General features: G+C 47.4%; 1 protein-coding gene across 1 annotated transcript in view; it reads left to right on the forward strand.

The window, feature by feature from the left end:
• Window positions 1–21,142, forward strand: part of EPHX2 (epoxide hydrolase 2) — a 62,050-nt gene extending 40,908 nt beyond the window's left edge. Inside the window, exons 13-19 of the mRNA XM_041765453.1 lie at window positions 10,435–10,509; window positions 12,125–12,158; window positions 13,990–14,092; window positions 14,920–14,989; window positions 18,759–18,839; window positions 20,451–20,509; window positions 20,685–21,142. Of these exons, the coding sequence (XP_041621387.1) occupies window positions 10,435–10,509; window positions 12,125–12,158; window positions 13,990–14,092; window positions 14,920–14,989; window positions 18,759–18,839; window positions 20,451–20,509; window positions 20,685–20,763 (501 nt within the window). The 3' untranslated portion in view covers window positions 20,764–21,142. The remainder of the gene's footprint in view (window positions 1–10,434; window positions 10,510–12,124; window positions 12,159–13,989; window positions 14,093–14,919; window positions 14,990–18,758; window positions 18,840–20,450; window positions 20,510–20,684) is intronic.
• The last annotated feature ends 4,223 nt before the right edge of the window (window positions 21,143–25,365 follow it).

A 25,365-nucleotide genomic window follows, 5' to 3' on the forward strand; every position in this document is an offset into this window, starting at 1 on the left:
AGAGTCAGGTAACACATAACTGTAGAAGAAGTCAGGTCCTAGGACCATCATGAAGGCACAGCTTATTCTGGGATCTCAGAAGAAAACACAGTTAAATTTTTACCGAACGAGAGACATTTGAACTGGCCCTGGGAAGATGAATAGGATCTGTGTGAGTGATAGAAGAAGGAAGGGCATTCCAGTCTGACGGGACAAATGGCAGAAAATGCATATGAAACTTGCTTAATGCAGGCAAGTTATTTATCTCCCATAAATATCATGGGACATAGGGAGGTCCTAAAAAAAATAGTCAGTGATCCTTAAGGTGCATTTCAGAAGGTCTGGAACATCTTGAAATGTCCCGCACAATTTACTGTATGCATGCATTTTCCCAGGGAAGGAGTTCCTTCCTCACTTCCCTTAGAACCGTAAGAATTCAATACAAGCTAGGAGCCGAAGGGTTCGGGGTGTCAGGCAAGGTGCAGGAATCAGGGGCATTGATATCACCTGGGAGTTTGCTAGAAATGCAGACTCACAGGCCCTTCTGCGATCTACCCAACAAGACTGCTTTTTAACAAGGTCCCCCTGGGTGACTCTCGTACACACAGTGCCCGAGGAGGCTATCCCAGCTTGGACAGCTCTGTTCTGTGACTCAATTTCTATGATTCTCCAGCCTGATGATTCTCAGATGTCAGCATGCATCAGAATCACCTGGAAAGCTAGTTGAAACACAGATCACCAGGCTACACCCCCAGAGTTCTGCGTCAGTGGGTTTTGGTGGCACCAAAGGATTCACTTTCTAACAAGCTTTGAAGTGAGGCTGGTGCTGCTGGTCCTGGAGTGTAGCCTCAGGAAAGGGGCTAATCTAGTCATTTTCCAGGTGGTGGTAGGCAGATAGCCATCCTTCTCAGTGAATTGGAAACTTCTGGGCAGCTATCCCAGTCAAGGATTGCTGGAGCAGATCAAGGAGGCCATTGACCCTCTCTCCAATAATAGGTTCCCTGCAATGCAGTGGATCTCAGACTTTCTGGTCCCAGGCCCCCTTATACTCATAAAAGCTATTACAGACCTCAAAGAGCTTTAGTTAATGTGTGCTAGCTATGTCTACTGGTATTTACCGTACCAGATATTGAAATTTTAAAATATTTATTATTTCACTTAAAAATTAATAATGTGCCCATGTCGATGTAAATAACATGTTTTTATTTTTTAATAATGTTTTCCTTAAAAAATATAGTGAGGGGGCGCCTGGGTGGCTCAGTCAGTTAAGCGTCTGGCTCTTGGTTTCGGTTCATATCATGATCTCAGGGTCGTGAGATCAAGCCCTGCATTGGGCTCTCCACTGGGCATGGAGTCTTCTTAAGATTCTCTCTCCCCCTCTCTCTGCCCGTCCCCCAGGCATTCCCTCTCTCTCATTCTCTCTCTCTAAGTAAATAAATACATAAATAAGTATAAAATAAAGTAAAATAAAATAAAAAGAAACTCAAGGCCCCAAGTCAGTAAACCAATACTCAGTACCCAGCCTGACTGGAGCTTCAGCCCCCCACAAATGTAACCTCTATGCAGTCAACACCCTGAATTCCCTGGTCAACACAAGGAAATCACCGAGAGGCCCCCTCCACTCCCCTCAGAAGGGCGACCTTGCCTAAAACAGTGGATTCTCTGCTTCTCTTTTCCTTCTTTTTACTCCCTCTCTACCCTTAAAAACCTTTCCTTTCCTGTAGGCCTTTGAGCGCCCTCTACTGGCTACACGGGATGCTGTCCCATTCATGAACCCATTAATAAAGCCAAATAGATCTTCAAAACATACTTGGTTAGATTTTTATTATTTAACCACGCACATAATATAAAATTTACCATCTGAACCATCTTTAAGAGTACAGTTCAGTTCCATTAATAACCTTCGCTTTGCAAAAAAAAAAAGAACTTTCGCTTTGCTGTACAGCCATCAGCACCATTTGTGGCATCAAATGTGCATTTTTACAGAAAATTTACTTTATATTTTATTTGCATAACATTTTATTGTTTGCATATTGCATATTGAAAAGAACAGAGTCACAAGACTCATGGTCTGGCTCAACCACCAACTTGCTGTGTGAATGGGGTAAATCTCTTAACCTGGCTAAAACCTTATTTCCTCATCTGCAAAATGGAGATGATAATACTACCTATTTTACAGAATTGCTAAAGACTGAATGTCCCCAGAACTTTTTTGTTTTCTTTTATATATGTATAATATATATTATATATATATATATTATATATTATTGAAGTTCGATTTGCCAACATATAGTATAACACTCAATGCTCATCCCGTCAAGTGCCCCGCTCAGTGCCTGTCACCCAGTCACCCCCACCCCCTGCCTGCCTCCTCTACCACTACCCCTTGTTCGTTTCCCAGAATTAGGAGTCTCTCATGTTTTGTCACCCTCTCTAATTTTTCCCACTCATTTTCCCTAGTTTCCCCTATAATCCTTTTCACTATTTTTTATATTTCCCATATGAGTGAAACCATATAATGTTTGTCCTTCTCCAATTGACTTACTTCACTCAGCATAATACCCTCCAGTTCCATCCACGTCAAAGCAAATGGTGAGTATTACTTTTTCATCATGCAAATCCAAAATTATACCCAGTAAACACAAACTCTCCATTCCCTCCTCCCTCCAGCCCCTGACACCCAGCATTCCACTTTCTGTCTCTGAATTCGACTATTCTAGGGACCTCGTAGAAGTGGAGTCATACAGGATTTGTGTTTTGGGGGTCTGGGTTATTTCACTTTATACAGCATCCTCAGGGCTGTTCCACGTTGTAGCATGTATCTGAATTTCCATCCTTTTTAGGGCTGAATAACATTCCACGGTATGTGTAGACCACATTTGGCTTATCCATTCCTCCTTTTATGGACACTCAGGTTGTAGTTACTACTTGTTTTGAGCACGGTATGCCAAGTGGTCCTATTCACAAGCACACTCTGGCGTTCTCCTGTCTTTCAGATAAGCAGACAGGGGCTCTGGGGTTCACTAACTGGCCCAAGACTAGGTACTGACTGGGTTTGACCTAACTTTGACTTTAAAGTCTACGTGCATCCTCCTAAGCCACACTGTGAGGGAGCTTGGACTTTGTTGTGTGTGCCTGGCTCATCCAAACACAGCAGGAAGGAGCAAACCAAGATAAGCTTAAAGGGCTGATTAATACAAGTAACCTCAGGGGAAAGATGCTTACTAACTGCCCCCTTAGTAGGGCAAAGGTTATTATAGTCATTGTGGAAAAATCATACTCCTATTGTTATGTTGTTGCTGCTGGGTTTAAAATCTGCAGGAAGAGTTGGGAGAATCAAGAGTTTCCTCTTGATTAGGAAAATGTTTAATATTCAAATAAGTGAAGGCTGGGGTGTGGGAGTGCGTTTGGGGTGAATTCAGCTGCTGAGGCTGGTCTGGTTGGGCACAGAGCTGGGTCTCTAGGAGAAGCCCTGCACGGGGGTCCTGCCAGCATGTCTGCTGCCTGTTTGGCAACAGGGCAAGTCCCTTCCTACGTCGGGCACTCAGTGTCCTCATCTGAAAAAGGATGGTCTCATTGCATGGTTTTCAAACAGGTGACAGCTTCAAACCAAAGCCAAATTCAAGCCTAACAAAGCATAACGTGTGGGGCACCTGTCTCATTCAGGGGTGGGTGCTGGAACCCCCTCCTTCCTGCCTCTCTGCTCCCAAACCTGTCCCCGCCACTCCCCAGCCAGGAGGAGTGACCCGAAGCGCTCACCGTGGATGCATTCAGCCTAAGGAAGCCTCCAGACCGGTGTCCCTCCCACGCCTGGTTCACGCTTGCTGAGCAGGACAGGGTGTGGCCTAGGTAAACTCCCAAGTTTAGATTCAGTTCCTCTAGCTCTTTGAACCCTGAGCCATTGTGTTTACTGTCTCTCGTCCTGCGTATTTGCCAAGTCTGGTGGAAACCAAAATGAAAAGGCATGTTTTTCTTTTTTTCTTAGCAAAGAGATGACAAGCTTTGCATTTGTATAGTAGGAAAGAGGAAGAGGAGCTCTGGGCAGCAGAGTCAAATAGAATCGGCTGGGTAATTTGAATGTGACAAGTTCCGTGTCTTAATCCTTAAGATTCTTCACGTCCTGGCTTAGCCTGGGGATATTTCATAGTCCCTCTGTCCCCGAAATCAAAACATGGTTAGTGCGTGTCCCCTTCTGTCTGCCAACACCAGTGCCTCTTTACTCCTCCTTAATAGTATATATGTATTTTTATTTCTTTGGAGAAGGGTGTGTGTGTGTGTGTGTGTGTGTGTGTGTGTGTGTGGTGTGGGTGTCTGGAACCATACAGCAAGCTATCGGCTCTGTAGGCGAGAGCAAGCCAAAGCCCACTTTTAAGTATTTAACCAGCTGAGAAACTAGGTAATAGAGAGAAAATGTGGGGAAAGGAAATTATAGATAGCAGTCAAGAAGAGATGGTTTCGCCAGGTGGAAGGGCACCCCAACATCCACAAATGGTTTTCTTCCTTCTCCCTCATGGTGTTCAGAGTCCCCCTTAATCCCCAGAACACACATAGTAGCCCCCCACCAGGCCACCAGACTACAGGGACAGCTGGTGACTTGTTAGTGCCTGTATGTTGCAGATGATTTATGCTTGGTGCTTTAAAAAAAAAAAAAAGTACTGAGTCGTATAAAATAAAAAGTTGAATCCCCTTTCGCTCATCTAGAAGTAGCTACTATGAATAGTTTAGCAAGTATTTCCCAGACATTTTTTAAAAATATGCTTTTAAGTGTGGCGGGGGAGGGGGCATGCATATGTGCATATGAGTGTATGTGTAATTTTTATATAAATGGAATCATGCTGCTTTTTCATTTACTAGATCTTGGACAGATTTTCCTGCCAGGACGTATAGGTTTACCTCATTCGTAGCAATGGCTTCTTGGTGCTGCAGAATACAGGTGGACCATCATTTATTTTATTTTATTTTTTATAAAGATTTTATTTATTTATTCATGAGAGACACAGAGAGAGAGAGGCAGAGACCAGGCAGAGGGAGAAGCAGAGGGGAGCCGGATGCGAGACTCTATCCCAGGACCCCAGGATCACGACCTGAGCCGAAGGCAGACGCTCAACCACTGAGCCACCCAGGCGTCCCTGGACCGTCACTTATTTAACCAGTCCTCTACTGAGGACAATATTTTGGTTGTTTGTCACAGCTGAATAATACATCTTAGAAGAAAGTGCCGCTGTTTGCATCTGCCACGGAAGAAACTCTTATTTTATTTATGTTTTCGTAAATGGGTAGTGTTACATTATAGTAAAGAGAACTGGATACAGGGGGTTTTGAAGTCTGGAGTTCTTGTCTCCAGCTTGGCCATTTATAATGTGCCTGACTTTGAAGGAGGTCACACTCCACCCAAGAGTCTCCATCTGTAAGGTGGCCTTTGAAACTCAGTGCCATGGGAAAGAGCGAAGGAGCCCACCCAGTGGAAGTGGGTCTTCTCATGGACTTACCGTGGGGCCTGACTCACCTCTCTTCTGAGTGTGTGTGTGTGCATCTGTCTGTCTGGCCGAACACTGAAGAATAATAAACCATTTTCTCTTTTTGCCCAGATTTCAGATAGCATTTTCCATCTCAGGGGCAACCACCCCAGCCATGAATTTTCTGACCTAGTTTGAGAAAACCCTGCCCCAGAATTTCAGAGGAATCTGAGTGAGGATTATCAAGGTAGACAGAACATGAAGCAGAGATGCTGGCGCCAACCCCCTGATCAGATGGGGCCTTCTTCTCCCCGTGATGCATCTTCTAGTGGTAGCTGTAGTAGCTGTAGGGGGACAGAGGCCATCCGGGCTTGTGCCCTTTGATTTCAGTGGCTGTCTCCACTGTCTTGGCAATGAAACAGTAGAACCAATTAAGAGCATCTTCTGAGGCTGACCTGTCCTACATCTTGGAAGGAGCAAAAGGGCAGATTGGAGAAAAGAAGCCCCCCGGAGTAGCTATGAGTTTCTGTGACTTCAAGTTTAAAATAAAGAGCGGGAGGAGGCAGTGGTAGTTAGTTAGAAAGGCCAAGAAATTCTAATGAATTCTCCAAAGTGGGTTTCCTTATGTTTCTAGTCATTCACACCATGAGAAGACCTCCTTAAACAGCCTGGGAGTACTCTTGAGACCAAGCTCCAGGATCCAATGGAATTCCAAAGGCTTTGTTCTAGGAGCTTCTTTTCCTTTTTTTTTCTTTTTTTTTTTTAATAATAAATTTATTTTTTTATTGGTGTTCAATTTGCCAACATACAGAATAACACCCAGTGCTCATCCCGTCAAGTGCCCCCCTCAGTGCCTGCCACCCAGTCACCCCCACCCCCCGCCCTCCTCCCCTCCCACCACCCCTAGTTCGTTTGGAGCTTTTTTCCAAACCCAGGGCTGTCTTCAGTTTGCCTGCCCCGGGGACAGCTTTGGGTCACAGGAGAGCGGATCCTCTCATTTGTCTCCGTTCTGTAGATTACTGCTCAGCCTCACCTCAAGCTGGGGCTGACTTGCCTTGTTTGGCAAATATGAGCTCACAGTGGAGGGCGGAAAAACAAAAGCCAGGATCATTCCGAAGACACTCCCACCAAAGTCTTTCTCTCCTATTCCTGCCCCCTTTGCACCTCTCTTCCCTTTCTCCTTCCTACCCACCCAGCCTTTGCGGGGTACCTACTATTACCATGCTATGGCCATGGGAAGAAAAATATGAATACGATACTGTGCGTGTCCAGGAGACACTCACAGGCTGGTGAGGGGACCAGATCCCAAAATAGACATTTCTGGTGCAATCCAGTAACTTTAAGGATGGGGATACTAATAATAACAATTATTACCATTTCTTGGCATTTCTCCTGAGTGTCAGACATAATACACATTATCATTATCTTGTAGAAATCCTTACAAAACTCCCGTTTTATAGATGTGGAAATTGAGGCTTGGGAATATTAAGCTGCCCAGTTAGTTAAGTGTCAGGAGAGGGGCTCGCAGTCTTGTTTGCCTTGTTAGGGGTGAGCCTTGTTAGGGGATTCCAAAGTCCATCCCCTAACTGCTGGGCTCTGGAGCCCAGAGGGAGGAGCCGCCTCCCAGGGGGCAGGTGGGAATTTTGTCATTGGTCTGCGGGACTTAAAAATACGTTATCACCTTTTAAAACTTACGGAGAGTCAGGTGATATCAGCAGGGCACATAACCAGAGGACAAATGTTATCATCTTCTCCGATTCCCGGCCCTCACCTTTGTCCCCGTTCCCCCTGTTGATCTGATGTACTTTCCTGTGTGCGGACAGACTTATTTACCTTTATGATCCCTTTGATTTTTTATTGACCCATTTGGCATCCATTTGCTCTTCTAAGGACCATTGGCGGGTCAAAGCCCCGTCCAGACCTCTGCACTTGGGGAGGCTCCTCCAGCCCCCGGGCTCGTGAACGGCTGCAGTTTCTGGGATGAGGACAGTTCCCAATGAATAAAAACGATGACCTATGTGACATGCGGGCTGACCAGGGCTTTTATCGATCACTTAAAATGCACTTCCTCCCGCGGCTCTTTCTTGCCGAGCTGTTCATCACGATGCAGAAGGTCACGACCGAAGCTGCATCATAACTGGACCTGACAAACGTGACGGGGGTGTAATGATCACATCGGCGTGGCCCGCATCGGAAATTCCCAAACTGCAGACCCAGCACCGTGGATGATAGATGCTGCTTTTCGTGCCGCTGCCTCATAGATCCAGGGCTCTCAGGATGTCGGTGTGCGGAGCAAAGTGCTGTGCAGCGGGGCCTCTTAAAGTGCACACACAGGCCTGAGGGCCGCCGGGCACGAGAGCGCCTTAGAGACCTGCCCTGCGGCCCCTTCCTCTCTGAGATCATGAATTTATGTTCAGCCCCTGCTGTCCTAGGATCAGTCACAGAGGCTTCCAAGTGGATGCTTCCCTGCCTTGAGGGTAGCCCGGGTGGGGGTTGGGGGGGTGGCACATTAAAGCTCTCTGGGATCCAACAAGAATAGAGTTGTTTTATTGGGATGGTGGAAGGCGGGATTTCGTGGAGGCAGTTTTGGGGAACAGGTAGTGGAGGTTCTTTGAAGGCCACAGTCAGGAAGCTAGGGGTCTGTTTCTTAAAAAGATTTATTTATTTGCTTTATTTATTTATTTTAAAGATTTTATTTATTTATTCATGAGAGACACACAGAGAGAGAGAGAGAGAGAGAGGGAGAGAGAGAGAAGCAGAGACACAGGCAAGGGAGAAGCAGGCTCCACGCAGGGAGCCTGATGTGGGACTCGATCCCGGGTCTCCAGGATCACGCCCTGGGCCGAAGGTGGCGCTAAACCGCTGAGCCACCCGGGCTGCCCTATTTCTTTGTTTAAGAGAGAATGAGCATAGAGAGGGAGAGGGAGAGAGAATGTCTCCCCCACCCCTACCCTGATGAGTGCGGAGACGGTCCTGGGGCTCAATGACCCTGAGATCATGACCTGAGCTGAACCCAAGAGTCAGATGCTTAACTGACTGTGCCACCCAGGGGGCCCCAGGAGCAAGGTGTTCTGATGCAAGTTCCAGTATTCAAACCAGGGAGGTGAGAAAGTAAGAGTGCCCAATCAGAAAACATTCTGCAGTCCATTTCAGCTGGTGTCTGTGTACGTTCAGGAAAGCCACTAGACAGGAGGAGAAAAAACTAGGTTGGCACCGTGCTATAGACTGAATGTGTCCCCCCACATTCACATATTGAAATCCTGATCCTCAATGTGAGGATGTTAGGAGGTAGGGCCTTTGGGAGACAATTAGGTTGTGAGGGTGGCGCCTTCGTGAATGGGGTGAGCATCCTCTCCAGAGGGCACCCCCTCGTCCCTTCTGCATGCTCACACAGCCAGAAGACAGTCTGCAGGCACCTGATCTCAGACTTCCTAGCCTCCAGACTGAGAAATAAACGTCTGTCTATAAGCTCGCTGACATATGGCATTGTGTTAGAGCAGCCTGAATGGACCAGGACATACCTAGTACTCTTTCTCAGCGTCCAGCCTTAGCTCTGGTCTCCTCAGGACTGTTGGAGAAAGATCTTGATTCTTTCTGAGCAGTTGCCTCTGGTGGGTCCCTGCCTCGGGGACAGCGGTCTTTCTTTACACAGGTTTTATAACAGTTTTCGGGTCCAATTTCGGGTAGAAGTACGTTAGTTTGGACTCTTCGGGTCCAGACAAGGAGAAGGTACAGATAGAGCAATTACAATGCTTTCAATTTCCAAGAGAGAAAGTCTGGATTAAAATGTACTTTTTATACCCCCAAAAAAATCACATCCTGAGAGACTAGCCAGTAGAGTTGCATCCACTGATGGATCTTGAAGCCCCTTGCCACCCTATCTTAGTGTCACAACATGCTCCTGGATGGAGGATTTGGATAAGAAGGAAGGGGAGCTGAGAAATCCAGACCCTGAGTTTCCAGCAAGGATGTCTTCCCCTGGTCTCAGGGTATATCAACACCTCCAGCATTGTCCTCAGTCCACATCCAACCCTCACCCCCACCCTGGGGACCTCTATTTTGTACATTAGCATCTCTTCTTAGACCCATTTGCAAGAGAAGGGGCCCAGTATCTGTGGAACTGATGAGGCAAGTTCAAGTCAGAGAACTTTCCAGTCGTGCACAAGCCAGAGACGTGGAAATGACCGAAGAACCGTGTGTGGATTGGGCATTATATGTAACAAGGCTCCCATGAGTGCAGAGACCTGGCAATTTGTCACCACAAAGGATATGGGTCTTAACCCAAGCAACCTTGCTGCCCTGTCCTTTGAGAGACAATCCATGGGCATGGAATAATAATCAGTCTGTAATAATTTAGACCCAGCTCAAAGAGGTTGGGTTTGAAGTTACCATAGCAAAATGAGATGCATGAATGGAACAACTTTTGGCTTTTCCACTTGGCTGCTTGGAACCCTTGGAACCATTTGCTTTTCACCAGCAATGTCCTCCTGTCCAGTCCTCTCCCATTCCTTTGAAGGGCTTATTACAAGTAAGACATTCTCACTGTAGGAATTTTGAAAAACAGAGAAGAAAGCCATAAATCCATCTCCCACGGGGGGACCACTGTTAGCATCTTGGGTTTTATTTGAAGTTTTTTTTTTTAAATATTCATTTCCTATTGCGAGAGAGAGTAAGAGAGTACGCACATGCAGGGAGGGGGCAGAGGGAGAGAGAATCTTAAGCAGACTCCTCACTTAGTATTGAGCCCGATGCAGGGCTTGATATCAAGACCCTGAGATCATGAATTGAGCTGAAATCAGGAGTCAGCTGCTCAACTGACCGCACCACCCAGGTGCCCTGAAGATTTTTTTTTTTTTAATGTGTTTCAATCAGAAAATCCAAACTAACGTACTTCTAATGAAACATGGGCTAGATGGGGCTTAATGGGTCAGATTGAGGCAGGCTCTGGTTCTCACAATTTCTATGGAGTCCCTCCTCTTGCTTTCTTAATTTGTTTTAGGGAGTAGCTGAGGCCGAACTGGAACAGAACCTGAGTCGGACTTTCAAAAGCTTCTTCAGAGCAAGTGATGGCAAGGTGAGTGTTGCAGAGGGCAGGAGGGCAGGAGGGTGGAAGGGTGGAATGGGATGCTGCAGAGGTACGAAGGCCTCTGGAAGGCTTCCCTGGGAGGGAAGGGTCCTGGAGCATGGCAGGGTCTGAAAATGAGCAACTTGGCATTCTTTTCTTTGACTTCTGTAGTCAGGGTGATTGAGGTCTTCACACTCCCCTCCTCATGGGGAAAGGTTACATCCTCCCTATCACATCCCAATAGGGCTTTGAAACATATGTGCCAACCGTCCTGCCACTGCCATTGGTCATATAGTCAGTGCTGCCGAGACGTCCCCGTGTTTGCCAGCGCCTTTGCTGGTCACCTCTGTGTCTTGCTCCTTTCTCTTTTGAATAATTTCTTTCTTCCTGAAGTACCTTCTTTGGTAGTTCTCTCCATAGAGTCTATTAATAACAAAAGTATAATTTTTTAACCTGAGAATATCTTAATTTTGATCTTCAGTCTTGTAGACTAGTTCATCCAAGTCTAGAATTCTAGGTAGAAGCTTCTGTCATTGTTTTTGAAAAACCAGCCTGAGGTCTGCCCTCTTCCTTGTATTTGGTGGTGTCAGATCTGCAGCTTAATACATCTCTGAAGTTTTCTTTTTAATTTCCATAAACAAGGTGTGTTTTTTTTTTAATTTGGCTCTTTTGCAAATCATTCTAATGTTTTGTGATAGAGTCTTGTTTTATTCTTATGTTCTATTTCCTTTATGTCTTTAATCATGTTAAGCATACTAGGTTTTCGTTCTCTCTCTCTCTCTCTCTCTCTCTCTCTCTCTCTCGGAGTTCTATTATTTGATATTTTTGGAGACCCTGGCTTTACTGTTTGCTATGTTTGCTACCTCTTGCAATGGGGCTTGTGTGTGTGTGTGTGTGAAGGGGCTGAGATGTGGGGGAGAGTTTTGTAGTTTGAGTTTGTGAGCTCATCTTCAGCAGCACTGAATCTGCCCAAGCTGCTTCAGTTGGGCTTGAGAGGATGCCTTAGCAGTTGCTGGTTCTACCAGGCCTCCTGGGGGCATTACCAGCCTAGGCTCACTTACCTTGTTGTTGTTTACTTTGCATCTTGGAGGTTTCCAGATCCCACAGATAGAGTAGGTTTAAACTGAGATACCTGTGAAGGCAGGCTTATAGCTATGAATTCCTAGGGGAGTTTTCTGTGGTTTCATCTTAGTACCAAATGGAAGTGAAACAACTCCTTTGACATTGCTCTGCATGATGGGTGGATATTTTTCTAGTCCACCCTTTCACCGAGGACTACAGATTTGCTGGATTTGCAGTGGCAGGGTAGGGAGTATCTCATCTTTAACTTACCACCCACCATAGGTCTGGGGTCTCATCTCTTGTTCCGATGGGTTGTGTCAACCCAAGTCCTTACATGACCAAGACCTGCAAGCTCCTAGGAGCAGCGTGAGTGCAGAGCTTTGGTTGTTAGCTGCCTCTGCTTTGACCCCTGAAGATTCTCTACCTCTCTTGGGAGTTTAGCATGTTTGCATCACTTGATGGTGCTCATAGGTCTTTGGTTGTGACAGGTTTACAGATGACCTGTTTCAACATTTTTCCTTTACTTCACCCATGACGACATTTCTAACCTTCTTCCCTACAGCCTTTTCTCAACGTGGGCAGAGTCCGTGAAAGGGGTAAGAGGTTCTCAGGAGGAAAGGGGGACAAGAGGGTCATGGCAGGAATCAGCTAAATGTTAAAGGAGTATCCCTCGGACTGCTCTGAGCAGAAGCAGCCACTGGCTAGCTCTCCACCCTGACTTGCTTAACAAAAGCCCCCCCCCCCCCTTTCCTCCTCTCCAACCCCTGCTGGTGAATAGCACACACCCTCGCCCTGGGCTGACCTCATGACCTTGGTTCCTTTCCTCCAGGGAACTTTGGGTCCAGGATCTTAAGCCCTAAGAGCTCAGAGGAATCTTAGAGCTCATCAGGGCAATCCCACCCTTCACTGATAACGGCCAAGACCTAAGATACTAATTGACTTCTACAGGGATCACCTGGGGCACACAGAGCCAAAGTCAGCCTTTCCTCCATCCCTATACTGTGTTCCCACCATTTCCAGAAAGTTTCTCCATATGAAGACCGTGCTTGTTCTCCCTCCTGGGTTGAATACAAGTGAAGAGTCAAAGCTGAGAGCAGTTTGGAGCTCAACCCCGCAGCTCCCACATCCATCACTGCTCCCACAGAACCTTGCTTTGGCCCCAACACTGTGGCCTTGCCAGTGTGCACTTGTATTAATAATAATGATCGCTACCACTTGTTGGAGCACCTACTGTGTGCATCAAACACTGGCCCAGCCCCCTTCGGATATCTTATTTATAGTCGTCATGACATCCTTTAAAAATCCCACTGTTAATCACTGTTCCACAAATGGGGAAAATAGATCCCAAAAGAGTTAAAGACCTTGTTCAAAGAGGTTAGACTGGACTTAAACTCTTCCTACCCTAAGGCCATACTCCTCTCACCGGTCAAGAACGCTTTCTCCCTCTCTCCCTCTCTCCCTCCTCGTCTTTCCTCTTTCATGCAGTCTCTTATTGATCCCTTCATTCCCTGAGCATTTAGAGCCTGCACTTAATATGAGGCAGGGGCAGATACCCAAATGCACAAAGCACAACCGCTGCCCTCAGGGAGCCCATGGCCTCTTAGAGTGGCAGACAGCAGTGGTAACAAGAGGAGAGCAGGTGGGGGTTCTTCTTCCAGAGGTGCTGAGCAAGCCTGGAGCGCCAGGCTGGGGGGAGGCACTCTGATCACCGCTTTGATGCATCTCACAAAAGTTCCCGTGCCTGAAAATGGTGAGTCAGCCATGTTCAAGTGCTGGCGTTAACAGCCCCGTGGCTGTCCCCTGTGAAATAGCAGTTGTCCCTGGGCTGCCTGTTGTCCTCGAAAGGTCGCCACCAAGGGGACTGGGGACTGCCAGGACACAGTGTACCCCACTGAAGACCAGATAGGATTCCACACTGTGCAAAGAATACAGAGCATGCAGAAGGCAACAGAATGCATGCTCTCTTTCCTGGATTTTCCTCCAGACTAAGAGAAAAATCAGAGTGCATGCTTCCAAAAATTCCAAGAATCAGTGGAGATATCTAAAGAGGAATATTATTAGTTAAGCTATTTAGAAAAGGTTTAGTTGGGGAGAGAGGGTAAGGGAGGGTTGGCAGGGCCTGGTAAACAGTAAATAGTGTCATCCTGGAACCACTTGGGGAGTTCTTAAAGGCAAGAGATATGGTTTGTCCTAAAGTTCATCCTGGAAGGGAAGGTCCATGAGCATGACGTCGCTGGGTTCCAGAATGACAGTTAGGGCACAGATTTGCAGCTTGAGAGGAGATGGGCTCATGGTGGAGAAGAAAGATGGAATGAACGAAGGAGCACAAGACCTTTCACTGTGAGTTCAGATATGACCTGAGAGGCAATTCGATGCCCAACCTGAGTTGGCCCGGGTCTGGGAGAGCAAAGCGGTGGCTGTTTGCAGGAGGACTCCTTGTGAAAACCCCAGAAGAGCCCAGTCTCAGCAGCATCGTCACTGAGGAGGACATTCAGTTCTATGTGCAGCAGTTCCAGAAGTCTGGTTTCAGGTAAAGAGAACAGTGCCCCTAACACAGAAGAGAGATGATCAGCAAGGAGGGGCTCTTCTGCTCTTGGGGTGCAGGGTGAGGCCTGCTGTCCCTCCTGTGAATGCTCAGCCAGCCTCTGCCTCAACACCTCCTGTATCAGGAGGCTCCCTCCTGGAGATACTCGGCCTGTACTAGTTTGGGATAACTCAGCTTGCTTCCTGCTTGTGCTTGTGGGCCCCCTCAGAACAGATGGCCAAAAACATGTTTTCAGTCATAAGCCCCTAAGAGAATCAGGCGACAGCCCTGGGATCTTTCTTCAGAAAAACACAAAAAGCCTACATAGACTCCAAAGTTATAGACCTCTACAGGGGAGAGTTACAGGCCTCTCACGTTCTTGATTTTTGTTGCTTGGCTGGTTGGTTTGTATTGAGGATTGGGAGAGTGTTCAGGTGCAGCCCCTGGCCATCCTCACCTGCTCAGAGGGGCATCTTTGAGCCACCTCCCTATGTCCCATTAGAAGGAGAGCGCCTCCGCACCACGTCCAGCTCCTGAAGTTCCTTTGCAGTAGGTTCAGTAGGTTCCAGGGGCAGGAGAGTGGCTTCTGGCTGGCAGCAGAACTAAACAAAGCTCCCCATTATCTAACACAACAGCCCTCAGAGAATATGGAGAGTCCTGTAGGGCCAGCAACCAGATGTGAACCCCGGGCTCTGTTCTCTTTCCCGCTGCAGGAACCTTGGCTCCCACTGGGCAGACTGGCTCTGTGCAGGGCTGGCTGCCCGTGAAGTCTATAGCATCGTCATCCACTAAAAGCTTTCCTATCTTTGTTCCCCGATCTTCCCTACCCCCAGAGGTCCCCTCAACTGGTATCGCAACGTGGAAACGAACTGGCGGTGGGGCTGCAAAGGTGTGGGGCGGAAGGTGAGTGCTGATCCAGCGTGGTTGTCCTCCCCAGTAAGCCCCCTTCACTGGCCCAATTCAGCTGCCCCTGGGTCAGAGGGAGTGGGGGGATGGGCAGGACAGAGTGACTTGCCATCCTTGTCCTTTATGTCCTTTCCCTCCGCACAATGGGGGGAAAACTCTTAGGACTTTTGCTGATGCTTCCCTTGGAATGGTCAGGGTGGCACTGGGGCAGAGCAGGGGTCTGGCCAGGTGTCTGCGGTACCGGTGTGGAAGGCTCAGGTGTGGAAGGCTCAGGTCTCCTGGCTGTGCCCCAGGTCAGCGCAGCAGATAGTCCAGGATGACTCCCGAAGGTGAGGAGGATCATGGAGCCCCCATTTCTCAGAAGGAGCATTAGGTGCTCTCAGACAGGCTTTAGCTTCTGGCTGTGTCACCTTGTCCAAGTCAACCTGCATCTCAGTGTCCTCGTTTGCCAAGCAGAAGATACATTTCCAATCTCTAAGTCTGCAAAGGGAATACAGGTATACGCCCCACGTTCTGAAAGTTCGCTTTTACAAAAGGCCTACATTAGTAGCGGTTTTCTCTAGCCGAAAGAAATCCAAAAAGGATTTTCCCTTTTAGGAAAAAAAGGCAAAAAGCAAAAGTATCATTCAGCATTTCTTTTGCAGCGAGTCATTATAGAGTCAACACACAAACCAGAGGGGCCTCGCCAAGCCTCTTCCCCAGGAACTCCCCTCAGCATCAGGCCACCATAGCTTTGAACTGTGTCTGTGAGCATCTGGGCTTGACTTTGGTCTCTTTTGTGCCTCTGTTAGCAAGATGTTTCCTAAGGTATCAGAAAAGCCAAAAAGAGATTATTGGGGGGGAGGGGGGGTGTCTGGGAATGTTCAAAAATTTTTTCATATAGATTACTGGTGATTGCTACTTCACTCTATATCATTTTGGCTTATGGCAGTTTTCACAGGAACGCTCTACATTTGATAGCAGGGGAAACCTGTAACAGATCCGAGCTTACATTCAAAATGTTAAAAACCTACGGGAAATTTCATTTTCGTGTTCCTCAGCTCACTCAGTAGCCCCTGGTTATCTCATCGGTCCACTGGAATATGAACACCCTCTATGTGCCAGGCACTTTGCTAGACCTTAGCAATACCATGGCAAATAAAACAGATGAGATCCTGACCTCATGGGTGACGTGGTGAGGCAGTAGAACATGGAATACAGTAGTTAAGAGCAGGTTGGGCAGCAATTTGGCCTCCGTTCTAATCCCTGTGTGACCTTGGGTAAGACACCTAACCACTCTGTTCTCCATTGCCGCTTCTGTAATACCGGAATGACAAGAATAGTGCTTACATCCTAGGTGTGTGTAAGCATAAAATGGATTAATGCCCACAAAATGCTTAAAACAGTGATAAGCACATAGTAGTAGCTCAGTTAAGGCTCATTATCTATGTCTCTGATCTGTGACTGACAAAAAAATGACAAAGGCATAATTTGATAGGCAAAATCCTTCACAGCATGGAGGGACATAATGACAGAGCCTTTGGGAAGGCTTCTGTCTTCTACAGCTACCTTCCGGGTCTTCCTCCTCCCCCACCTCCTCTCATGCCCCACAACCAGTTACATTTCAATTGGGAATATTCTAGAGTTTACAGCAGCCTCAGGACAAGTTTCAGCAACCAAATCACTTTTGAGCGTTTCCTAGTTCTTCATCATTTGGTGGAGGGGCTGCAGCGAGAAGCACAGGTTCTGCATGTAGGGAGGAAATAGTGCAAGTCAAGTCCTGGAGCAAGGACAAATCGAAGCTGTTTGAAAATTATAATGGTGGAGGGAGAACAAAGAGGCTGAAGGCGGCTTTCTCCACCCCCCAGTGTCCTATCTGTCTGCAGATGAAAGCGGAGTCATTTCTACCGCCGCTCATGACACATTGATAACAGTTGTGGCTGGCCCATTCACTCTGGAATCCTGGCTGACCTTCTTAAGCATTCATTTAATTCAAAGAAAAGAAATATTGATCTCCGTTCAAGGGCATCTTTCCTCCTTTCTGGTGTCATCTCTTCCGTTCTGTTAAAAAACGAAATTCGACTGAGTCCATTTGAAGACCTAACTGGCTTTACTAAATGATTCCTGAATCGGGCAGCGTCCTGTCTAGCACGGGGAGAGGCGCTCTGAGGAGTTGTACCAAGTGGAAGGTATTTTATAGGAAGGAGAGTGGGGCAAAAAAGTTCTAAGCGAAAGAAAAGAGAGGATTGTTTCAGGCAAGGTCTCCTTCCCTTGAGGGGGCAGGGGGCAGAGGTCTTAAGCACATTCCCTCATCTTTCTAGGAAGGGTCGGAAAGGGCCCAGGTGACAGATGACCTCATTGGCACTAGTCAAAAAATTCCTGCCTAACCAGTTAAGACATTTCTGGGGGAGGTTGGAACTGCAATTAGGTTAGGTATTAAGCTCTGGTTTAGTGACTTGGCCTGACCCAAGTGACACTATTTAGGGCCTACAGTTTTCTTTTTACAGTTCCGTGAATATCAGTCACACGAGTGGGCCAGCACATGGGTTCTTACTTATACACACACACGTGCACACAAAACCTGTGTTGGTCACTCCACTGCTAACTCCATCTATATTAGAAAAACCCAGTCTTGTCCTTCTGTGTGTCTGTTTTACTTTCACATAAAATACTTCCCCAGAAGTCTGACATTCCTGGTCACCAAATGTATGGGTTTTTTTCCCCCACCAGCCAATTCTCTGCAACAGCAGTCGGATGTCCTATAATTCAAATCAATTCTGACAATGTCTCTAGGGAGACAGTGTCAGATCCCACATATAAGGTCCCAGTCCCTCAAGATACCCCCACTCCAGATGCCAATCACAAGTCCTGGTTGTCACCTGTGCTTCTGACCGATCGGCTGTACATCTGAGGTTCCCACGACTCCCTCCTCAGTTCGATTAATTTGCTAGGGCGACTCACAGAACTCAGGGAGACACATTTGCCAGTTTATTAAAGGAGATGACAAAGGATACAGATGAAGGGATACATAGGGTGAGGTCTGGCAGGGTCCCAAGCACAGAAGGGGCTTCTGTGCTTGTGAAGTTGGGGTGTATCACCCTCCCAGTGTGGATGTGTTCACCAGTGTGGAAGCTCCCCAAACCCCACCCTATTGGGATTTTTTGGATTTTTATTCATAAAAGCCTTCAGGCTTAGATGGGCACGATCAATTATTAACTCCATTTCCAGCCCCTCTGCCCTCTCTAGAGAATGGGGAGGGAGGCAGAGCTTCTAATCTTGGCTTGGTCCTTCTGGTGACCAGCCCCCATCCAGGAGCCCACCCAGAGAGGCCTCAATAGAACAAAAGAGGCTCCTATCACTTTGGAATTTACAAGGGTTTTAAGAGCGCCCCCCCCCCCCCGCCATGGCTAGGATGGGATGGAAAGATACTAATACAATGAATACTAAACAACAGATACTTATAGTGTCCTTAGCACGTAGGAAGTTGTAAGGGTTTCAGGATCTCTGTGCCAAGAACCTGGGGCAGACACAAATATTTTCTATCATCTCACACCATCATTTTAAGTCTCCAGTAACAGCAATGCCTCCTTACAGCCTGGGGAAACAAAGCCAGGACCACACAGCAGCACCATGAGTGGTCTTTGGCAGGGGAGGTGGGGGAGGCACTGTTAATAGTGGAGGAAGACACAAAGCAGAAACATGAAGTCCTGTGTGTGTGCCCTGGGAGTCGTGGAGGGGGGATGTTTCCTCCCTCTGGATGCTCCTGCTTCCTGTGACCCTTCCCCAGATCCTGATTCCGGCCCTAATGGTAACCGCGGAGAAGGACAAGGTGCTTGTTCCTGAGATGTCCAAGCATATGGAGGACTGGGTAAGAGAATGGTCCTGTACTAGGGTCATCGGTACTTCCCAGCAGAGGGCACGGGTGTCGCAGAGGAATGATGGCAGCTGAGGAAACAGAGCAGGAGACCTGCTTGAACCAGTTGCTCAAGGTTCTCCGTCAATAGCTTCACCATCAGCTCTTGGGAGCATCAGTCATAGTCATGATGCTTCCTTTGCCGGACACCCACGTACCCTGTTACACACACATGCGTGCATTCATTCATTCATTTTGTGGGCTTTTACTGGCACCTAAGTGTGTTGGCTGTGTTAGATTGTGGGACGGTAAGGAAGACTAAGATACAGACTCCGCCCTTGGAGAGCTCACTGTCCAGCAGTTAATCCTGAACCCAGGAGATTGTGAAGAGGAAGGCACAGTTGGGAATGAGGTCTTTGCAGAGGTGCTGACCATTGCCTCTGGCCTTGGGGAACAGCTCAGGCTTGACTGGCAGAAAGAACAGGAGACAGAACGATAGGCAAGGAGCATTCAGGGCATGCTGAGAGGATAGCAGGAGTGCAGAAGGCTGGAAGAGTCTACTGAACCTACTGGGCCAGGCTGAGCTCTGTATGCCCAGAGGCCTGAGCCATTGAAGGGGATTGACAGGGGCCACCCTGTGAGTTGGAGGCTCACTCTGCTACATACATGGAGGTTGGTAGGGATTCGGGAGGCCTGCAGCGGGGGGTGACCGTGGGCTGGCTCATTTATCCTGCCTAGCTGCTGGGAACAGTCCATCCATACTTGGTGTTGTGGGCATCACCAGACACAGTAGACCGTGTGTTAAGTGGGATGTGGTCAAGGGCACCCTTCCTGCGGGCTCTAGAACCAGCTGACAGAGGGCTGCGGAAAGCCATGAGCCCATTGAGCGAGCTCGTTCTCTCTGGCCCTATCCTTTGAAGGTTTCTGTAGGATTTCCAGTTCTGCAGCTGGCCCTTTCCAGCCCTGGCAAACTGACTGCTTACCTGATTGAGGTTTATGCTTGGAAGGGGCCGCTCTTGCCCCTGGGAGGGAAGCCACATTTTTCCCCAGCGTTTTCTACATCATGTTGCGCTGTTCAAGGCTTGTGTCAGGAGGGAGCCTGCTTGTGCAAGTGCAGTGCTGCCACTCGCTCTCTGTCCATGGTCGCTGCTTGTTGCTGTGATGCACTGTGAGGATTTCAGGTTCAAAAGGGAGGGTGGACAGCCCTGCATGCAGACCACCAGGGAGAAGGGAGGTAGCCCGAGAGGGGGACTCAGTCATACCTTTGTGGCAGGAGCCAAACAACCAGGCATTTTCCAGACAGTGAACAAGCTGAGTGTTAGTGATTCTAAAGAGAAGCAGCTTGTTGTGATGAGTACAAGTCAGCCCTGAATTTGAATCTAGCTCAGCCGCTCTGTTTGGCCTTGGGCAGGTTACCTAACTTCTCTGAGCCTTCATCTTAGGGGTTATGCTCAAGGTTAGACAGTGCACTTAGGGTACCTGGCACATAATAGGAGCTCAAGAAATGTCCACTGCTTTCCTTAATAGTGCAGGGGTTTTCAGGGGGTGGCTTGTGTGGAGCACTAACCTAAAACCAGACCCACTTGTATTCTGCTGTTTACTTTTCCGGGTGGGGTTTTCTTCCAGATTCCCTACCTGAAAAGGGGACACATTAAGGATTGTGGACACTGGACACAGATGGAGAAGTAAGGAGATGTGGCGGTTCGTGGGGCGGGCGGTGTGGATCCCTCAGTGGAGGTGGGACTTCCTGTTCACCTCCAATACGGCTTTCTTGGCTTAGCCATTCACTTCTTCACCTCTGCTTTTGTGTGGGGTGAGTAGCTCCGACACGTGTGAATCCACCCTTTATTCCCTTTCCAGGCCCACCGAGTTGAATCAGATCCTCACTGAGTGGCTGGAGACTGATGCCAGGGACCCACCAGTGGTCTCGAAGCTGTAGGCTGTGGCACGTGCCAGCCCCCAGCAGCCCTTCCTCTGTTGGCACTGCTCTTGGAACCCAGAGGAGGTCTTCGCAGCATCTCATAATCAGCAGTGTCAGTCCAAGGGGGTTTACTCCAAAGAGTGGTTTTCTTTCAATGACGAGAGTCAAATCTGACATAATTGTAGATACAGGAAAAATCACCTATGATTCATTCATTCATTCGCTCTAAGGTGCTACTTTAAGAGTGGCTAATGTTTAGAGGGGACAGAATGGGATGGTGAGAGGTGATTTCTCTTTGACTAACCAGTTCACAGTTGGTAGCAAAATCAGCAGTTGATTTGGGAGCATGTCAGCTGAGATTGGAACTCGTTTGTTTAATAAAGCTTAAACAACTGTGGTACTGGTGTTTGTGTTCTGGGAGGAAGGATTGTCTGTCACCTTTGAGTGAACATGTTTCCCTCTGCTCTTGGGTCTACGGGGCACAGCATGATCTAGACCAGCACTGTCTAGTGGAACTTTCTGAGATGAGATGGTCTGTTCTGTGCCATCAGATGGAGAAGCCAGGAGCCACATGTAAGCCATGTGCCCTCTTCCTGCCCTCCAGGCCAGTATGCTCCCACACATGCATATGACCTGAGCACCTGAATGTGGACAGTGGGCATGAGGCTGTGAATTTCTCATTTAGTTTTAATTACACTGTTCAAAGGAATTCATCTAGCCACAAATGATAACATATGTTCTTCATGGTTGTAGACATTTCTACTCCACCCAATTGTTAACTGTCTGCCCCACGAGCCTGAAAGGCCCATGAGATTGACTGTCTAGCTGATTTGTTCTCGATCCTAATCCAGCAGCAGATGCCTGACATTTTATAGATGCTCATTAGATTTTTGCTGAATGAATCAGAGAATGGAAGCATAGATGGATGGATGGATAATTGAGTTCATTTCAGATTCTTGATTTTGATGTCCTAATGGGTGAGGTGGATAGCCAATTGCATGACTGTGTCCACCATACCGAACCTTGATGGAATAAGACTCTTAGGGCACCTGGCTGGCTCAGTCAGTAGAACGTCCAACTCTTGATCTCAGGGTCGTGAGTTCAAGCCCCATCTTGGGCATGGAACCTACTATAAAATAGATAAATAGGGGCACCTGGGTGGCTCAGTTGGTTAAGCATCTGCCTTAAGCTCAGGTCATGTTCCCGGGGTCCTGGGATTGCTAAGTGGGAAGCCTGCTTCTCCTTCTGCTGCTCCCCCTACTTGTGCTCTCTCTTTTTCAAATAAATAAATAAAATATTAAAATAAATAAATAAATTGTTTAAAAAAGACTCTTATTAAGACTCCCATTAAATACCAACTCCCCATTCTCCCTCTCCCCAATACACAGCAACCCTCATTCTACTTTCAGTCTATGAATTTGACTATTCTAGCTAATTCCTATTAGTGGAATCATACAATATTTGTCTTTTGGTGATTGGCTTATTTCACTTACTATAAAATCCTTGAGACTCATTTATGTTGTTGTAGCCTGTGTTAGGTATTCCTTCCTTTTGAAGGATGAATAATAGTCCATTGTATGGATTTGCCACATTTTGTTTATCTCTTCATCCATTGGTTGACACTTGAGTTACTTCTACCTTTTGGCTATTGTGAATAATGCTGCTATGAATATGGTGTACAAATATCTTCGAGTCTCTGTTTTCAGTTCTTCTGAGTGAATATGCAGAGGTGGAATTGCTAGATCATGTGATAATTCTGTGTTTAATTTTTTGAGAACTCACTAGACTGTTTTTCCAGGGTAGCTGCACCACTTTACATTCCCATAGTGATGCAAAGGGTTTTGTTTTGTTTTGTTTTTTTCACCAACACTTGCTATTTTCTGAGTTTTTGAGAATAGCCATCCTCATGGGTGTGAAGTGGTATCTCTCTGTAGTTTTGATTTTCATTTCCCTAATACTTAGTGATGTTGAGCATCTTTTCATGTGCTTGTTGGCCATTTGTATATCTCCTTTAGAGAAATGGCTATTCAAGTCCTTGCCCCATTTTAATCCATGTTTGTTTTCATGTTGAGTTGTAGGAGTTCTTTATATATTGTGGATTTCAATCCCTTATAAGATAAATGATTTACAAATATTTTCTCCCATTCCATGGGTAGTGAACTCATTTTAAATCAATTAAAAAATAACTTGCAAGTCTAAAAGGCCTTGGATAAGACCTAATGTGGGTTTCTTATGCAGTTCATCACTCTTTTTTATGATGTTCATGCCAAGCCCCACCCCACCCCCAGAATGGGGCAGAATGTATCAGCACTGGACAGTAGGGTTGACTATCTGACTTATGTCAGAATCTCAAAGACAGAAACAATTCTTGGTTTTTGTAAATCAGAGTTAGAAAAGTCCAGAGGAAACCACCTCCATGCCCCAAACAATAGTCTTTTTTGGCAGTTGAATATATTGAGGAGATGGATATTTGGTCCTTCTCTCCATTAATTATCCTGGATTCAGGTGGAAAAAGAATCTTGAGACACAGAGGACATTAGTGCCATCCCTCTTTGTCTTATGTATTGAGCGAACTTTATGCCCTACATTACATTTTAAAGAGAATGAATGGGACAAAGAAGTAATATCTACAGATGAGAAATCATTAAACACGCTTCCCAGTGTTCACATTACTTCAGAGAAGTGTTACGTTACCACATACAGATTTTATATTAAGGAGCTCATTCTGATTGATTAACAAGTATGAGTGGAGAAAAGGTCAAAAAACAAGCTTCAGTGACCATTGAAACAGTTACATTAATTTCCCTTGCCAACAAATGTTTGAAAAAAAAATAAGACTCAGCAATTATTGAACTAGCTGAGCCCTTCAGGCAAGAGGAAATAAGCAATAAATTATCAACCTCAACCATGAGATGGTGGCAACAACAGATTGAATTAACTGATACACAGTGTTTTTGCTGATTTTTATATTCATGTCATTTTATGTTTCTCAATAAAGGCAGTTTATAAGATTGATGTGACTGGCTTGTGGGGGTAGGGAAAAAAGCCTTCCATCCAAGGGCAGTCACAAGAGGTGAAGAAAGAAAACTGCATGATTCCCCAGGCTCTGGGAAATCTCAGCAGGGGAGAGATAGGAGCCCCTGGGGCAGTTCTGAGGTACAGCCCAGCCTACCTGCACCCCACAGCACCTGGCTTCCAGAAAGTGTCAGCACAGAATGCATTCACCAAAAGGAGAAACCTTGAGTCTTGACTGTGGTTGAATGGGGCATTCAGTGTGGGTGGGAGCAGGACATACTTGGCCTGAAATTGTAGGGACAAACCTTAAGGGTAAGTGGGAAATAAGTTATTTATCAGGGGTAACACCAGGCTAACCCTCGGGCTCCCCTCATCCCTCAACCCACCTGTCCCCCCTCCGGCTTGATACTCACCCCATCAGTTGGCTACAGTTCCTGGACCTCCTTCCAGGCCTTTGGAACAATAGCCAACCAGGTGCTTTCTCCACCTTGAGTCCCAAGGCCTCCACCCCCTGTGTCCCTCACCAAGCCCTGCTTTCCCAGGCAGGGAAGCTGAGGTTCTACGGGGAGGTTCCACCCCCCACCCCCACCCCCCCACCCCCGCCTCCTCTCTGACAGGGAGCCAGCAGCAGTGGAGTGCACAGGCACTGCCTCTTCTATCAGGGACAGCCCAAGTGAAACAGGCTCAGAGGTAAGAGCCAGGCCCTGCTCTTCTCTCTCGTGAAGGCCTCGGGGCGGGGGCGGGGGGTGGGGGCCAGCCTCAGGAGCTTGTAGACTCTGTGCATTAATTTGCAGGGGCTGCCTTAACAAAGTACCACAGACTGAGTGGTTTCAGCAGCAGAGATTTATGTCCTCACGGTTCCGGAGGCTGGAAGTCCGAGATCAAGCGGTCAGCGCAGCTGGGTTCTCCTGAGGCCTCTCTCCTAGGCCAGCAGACGGCTGCCTTTTCCAGGAGTGCCCACATGGCCTTCGTGCTACGTGCCTGTGTCTACTGTCCTCTTCTTCTCAGGACACTAGTCGCATTAGATCAGGGCCCATCCTAATGACCTCATTTTAACTTAATTATCTCTCTCTCTTTTTTTAAGATTTTTTTTATTTATTCATGAGAGACACAGAGTGAGAGAGAGAGAGAGAAGCAGAGACGCAGGCAGAGGGAGAAGCAGGCTCCCTGCAGAGAGCCTGATGTGGGACTCGATTCCCAGGACCCCGGGATCACTCCCTGAGTCAAAGGCAGACCCTTAACCGCTGAGCCACCCAGGCGTCCCTTAATTATCTCTTTAGAGGCCTTATCTCCAAGTACAGTCACATTCAAAGGTGCTGGGGGTTAAGGCTTCACCACAGGAATTTGGGAGGAACACGGTTCAGCCTATAATAGGGCCCTTCCCACAAAGTCAGCTCCTTCCCGTGGCCCCAGGACTCCTCTCTCTATGACCCAGCTGCTGAGTTGCCATAAAACACAGTGCCTCCGGACCGGCCCTCCCTGGGAGGAGCACACAGCTGCCACCCCCATCTCACACAGGGACATTTGCATCTGGGGCTGGGGTACCATTCAGACACGTGCCCTCGACTGCTTGGCAGGAATCCTGGTTTGGGGGATACAGATGGG

Source organism: Vulpes lagopus, chromosome 8 (assembly GCF_018345385.1).
Source record: "Vulpes lagopus strain Blue_001 chromosome 8, ASM1834538v1, whole genome shotgun sequence".
Lineage (NCBI taxonomy): Eukaryota > Metazoa > Chordata > Mammalia > Carnivora > Canidae > Vulpes > Vulpes lagopus.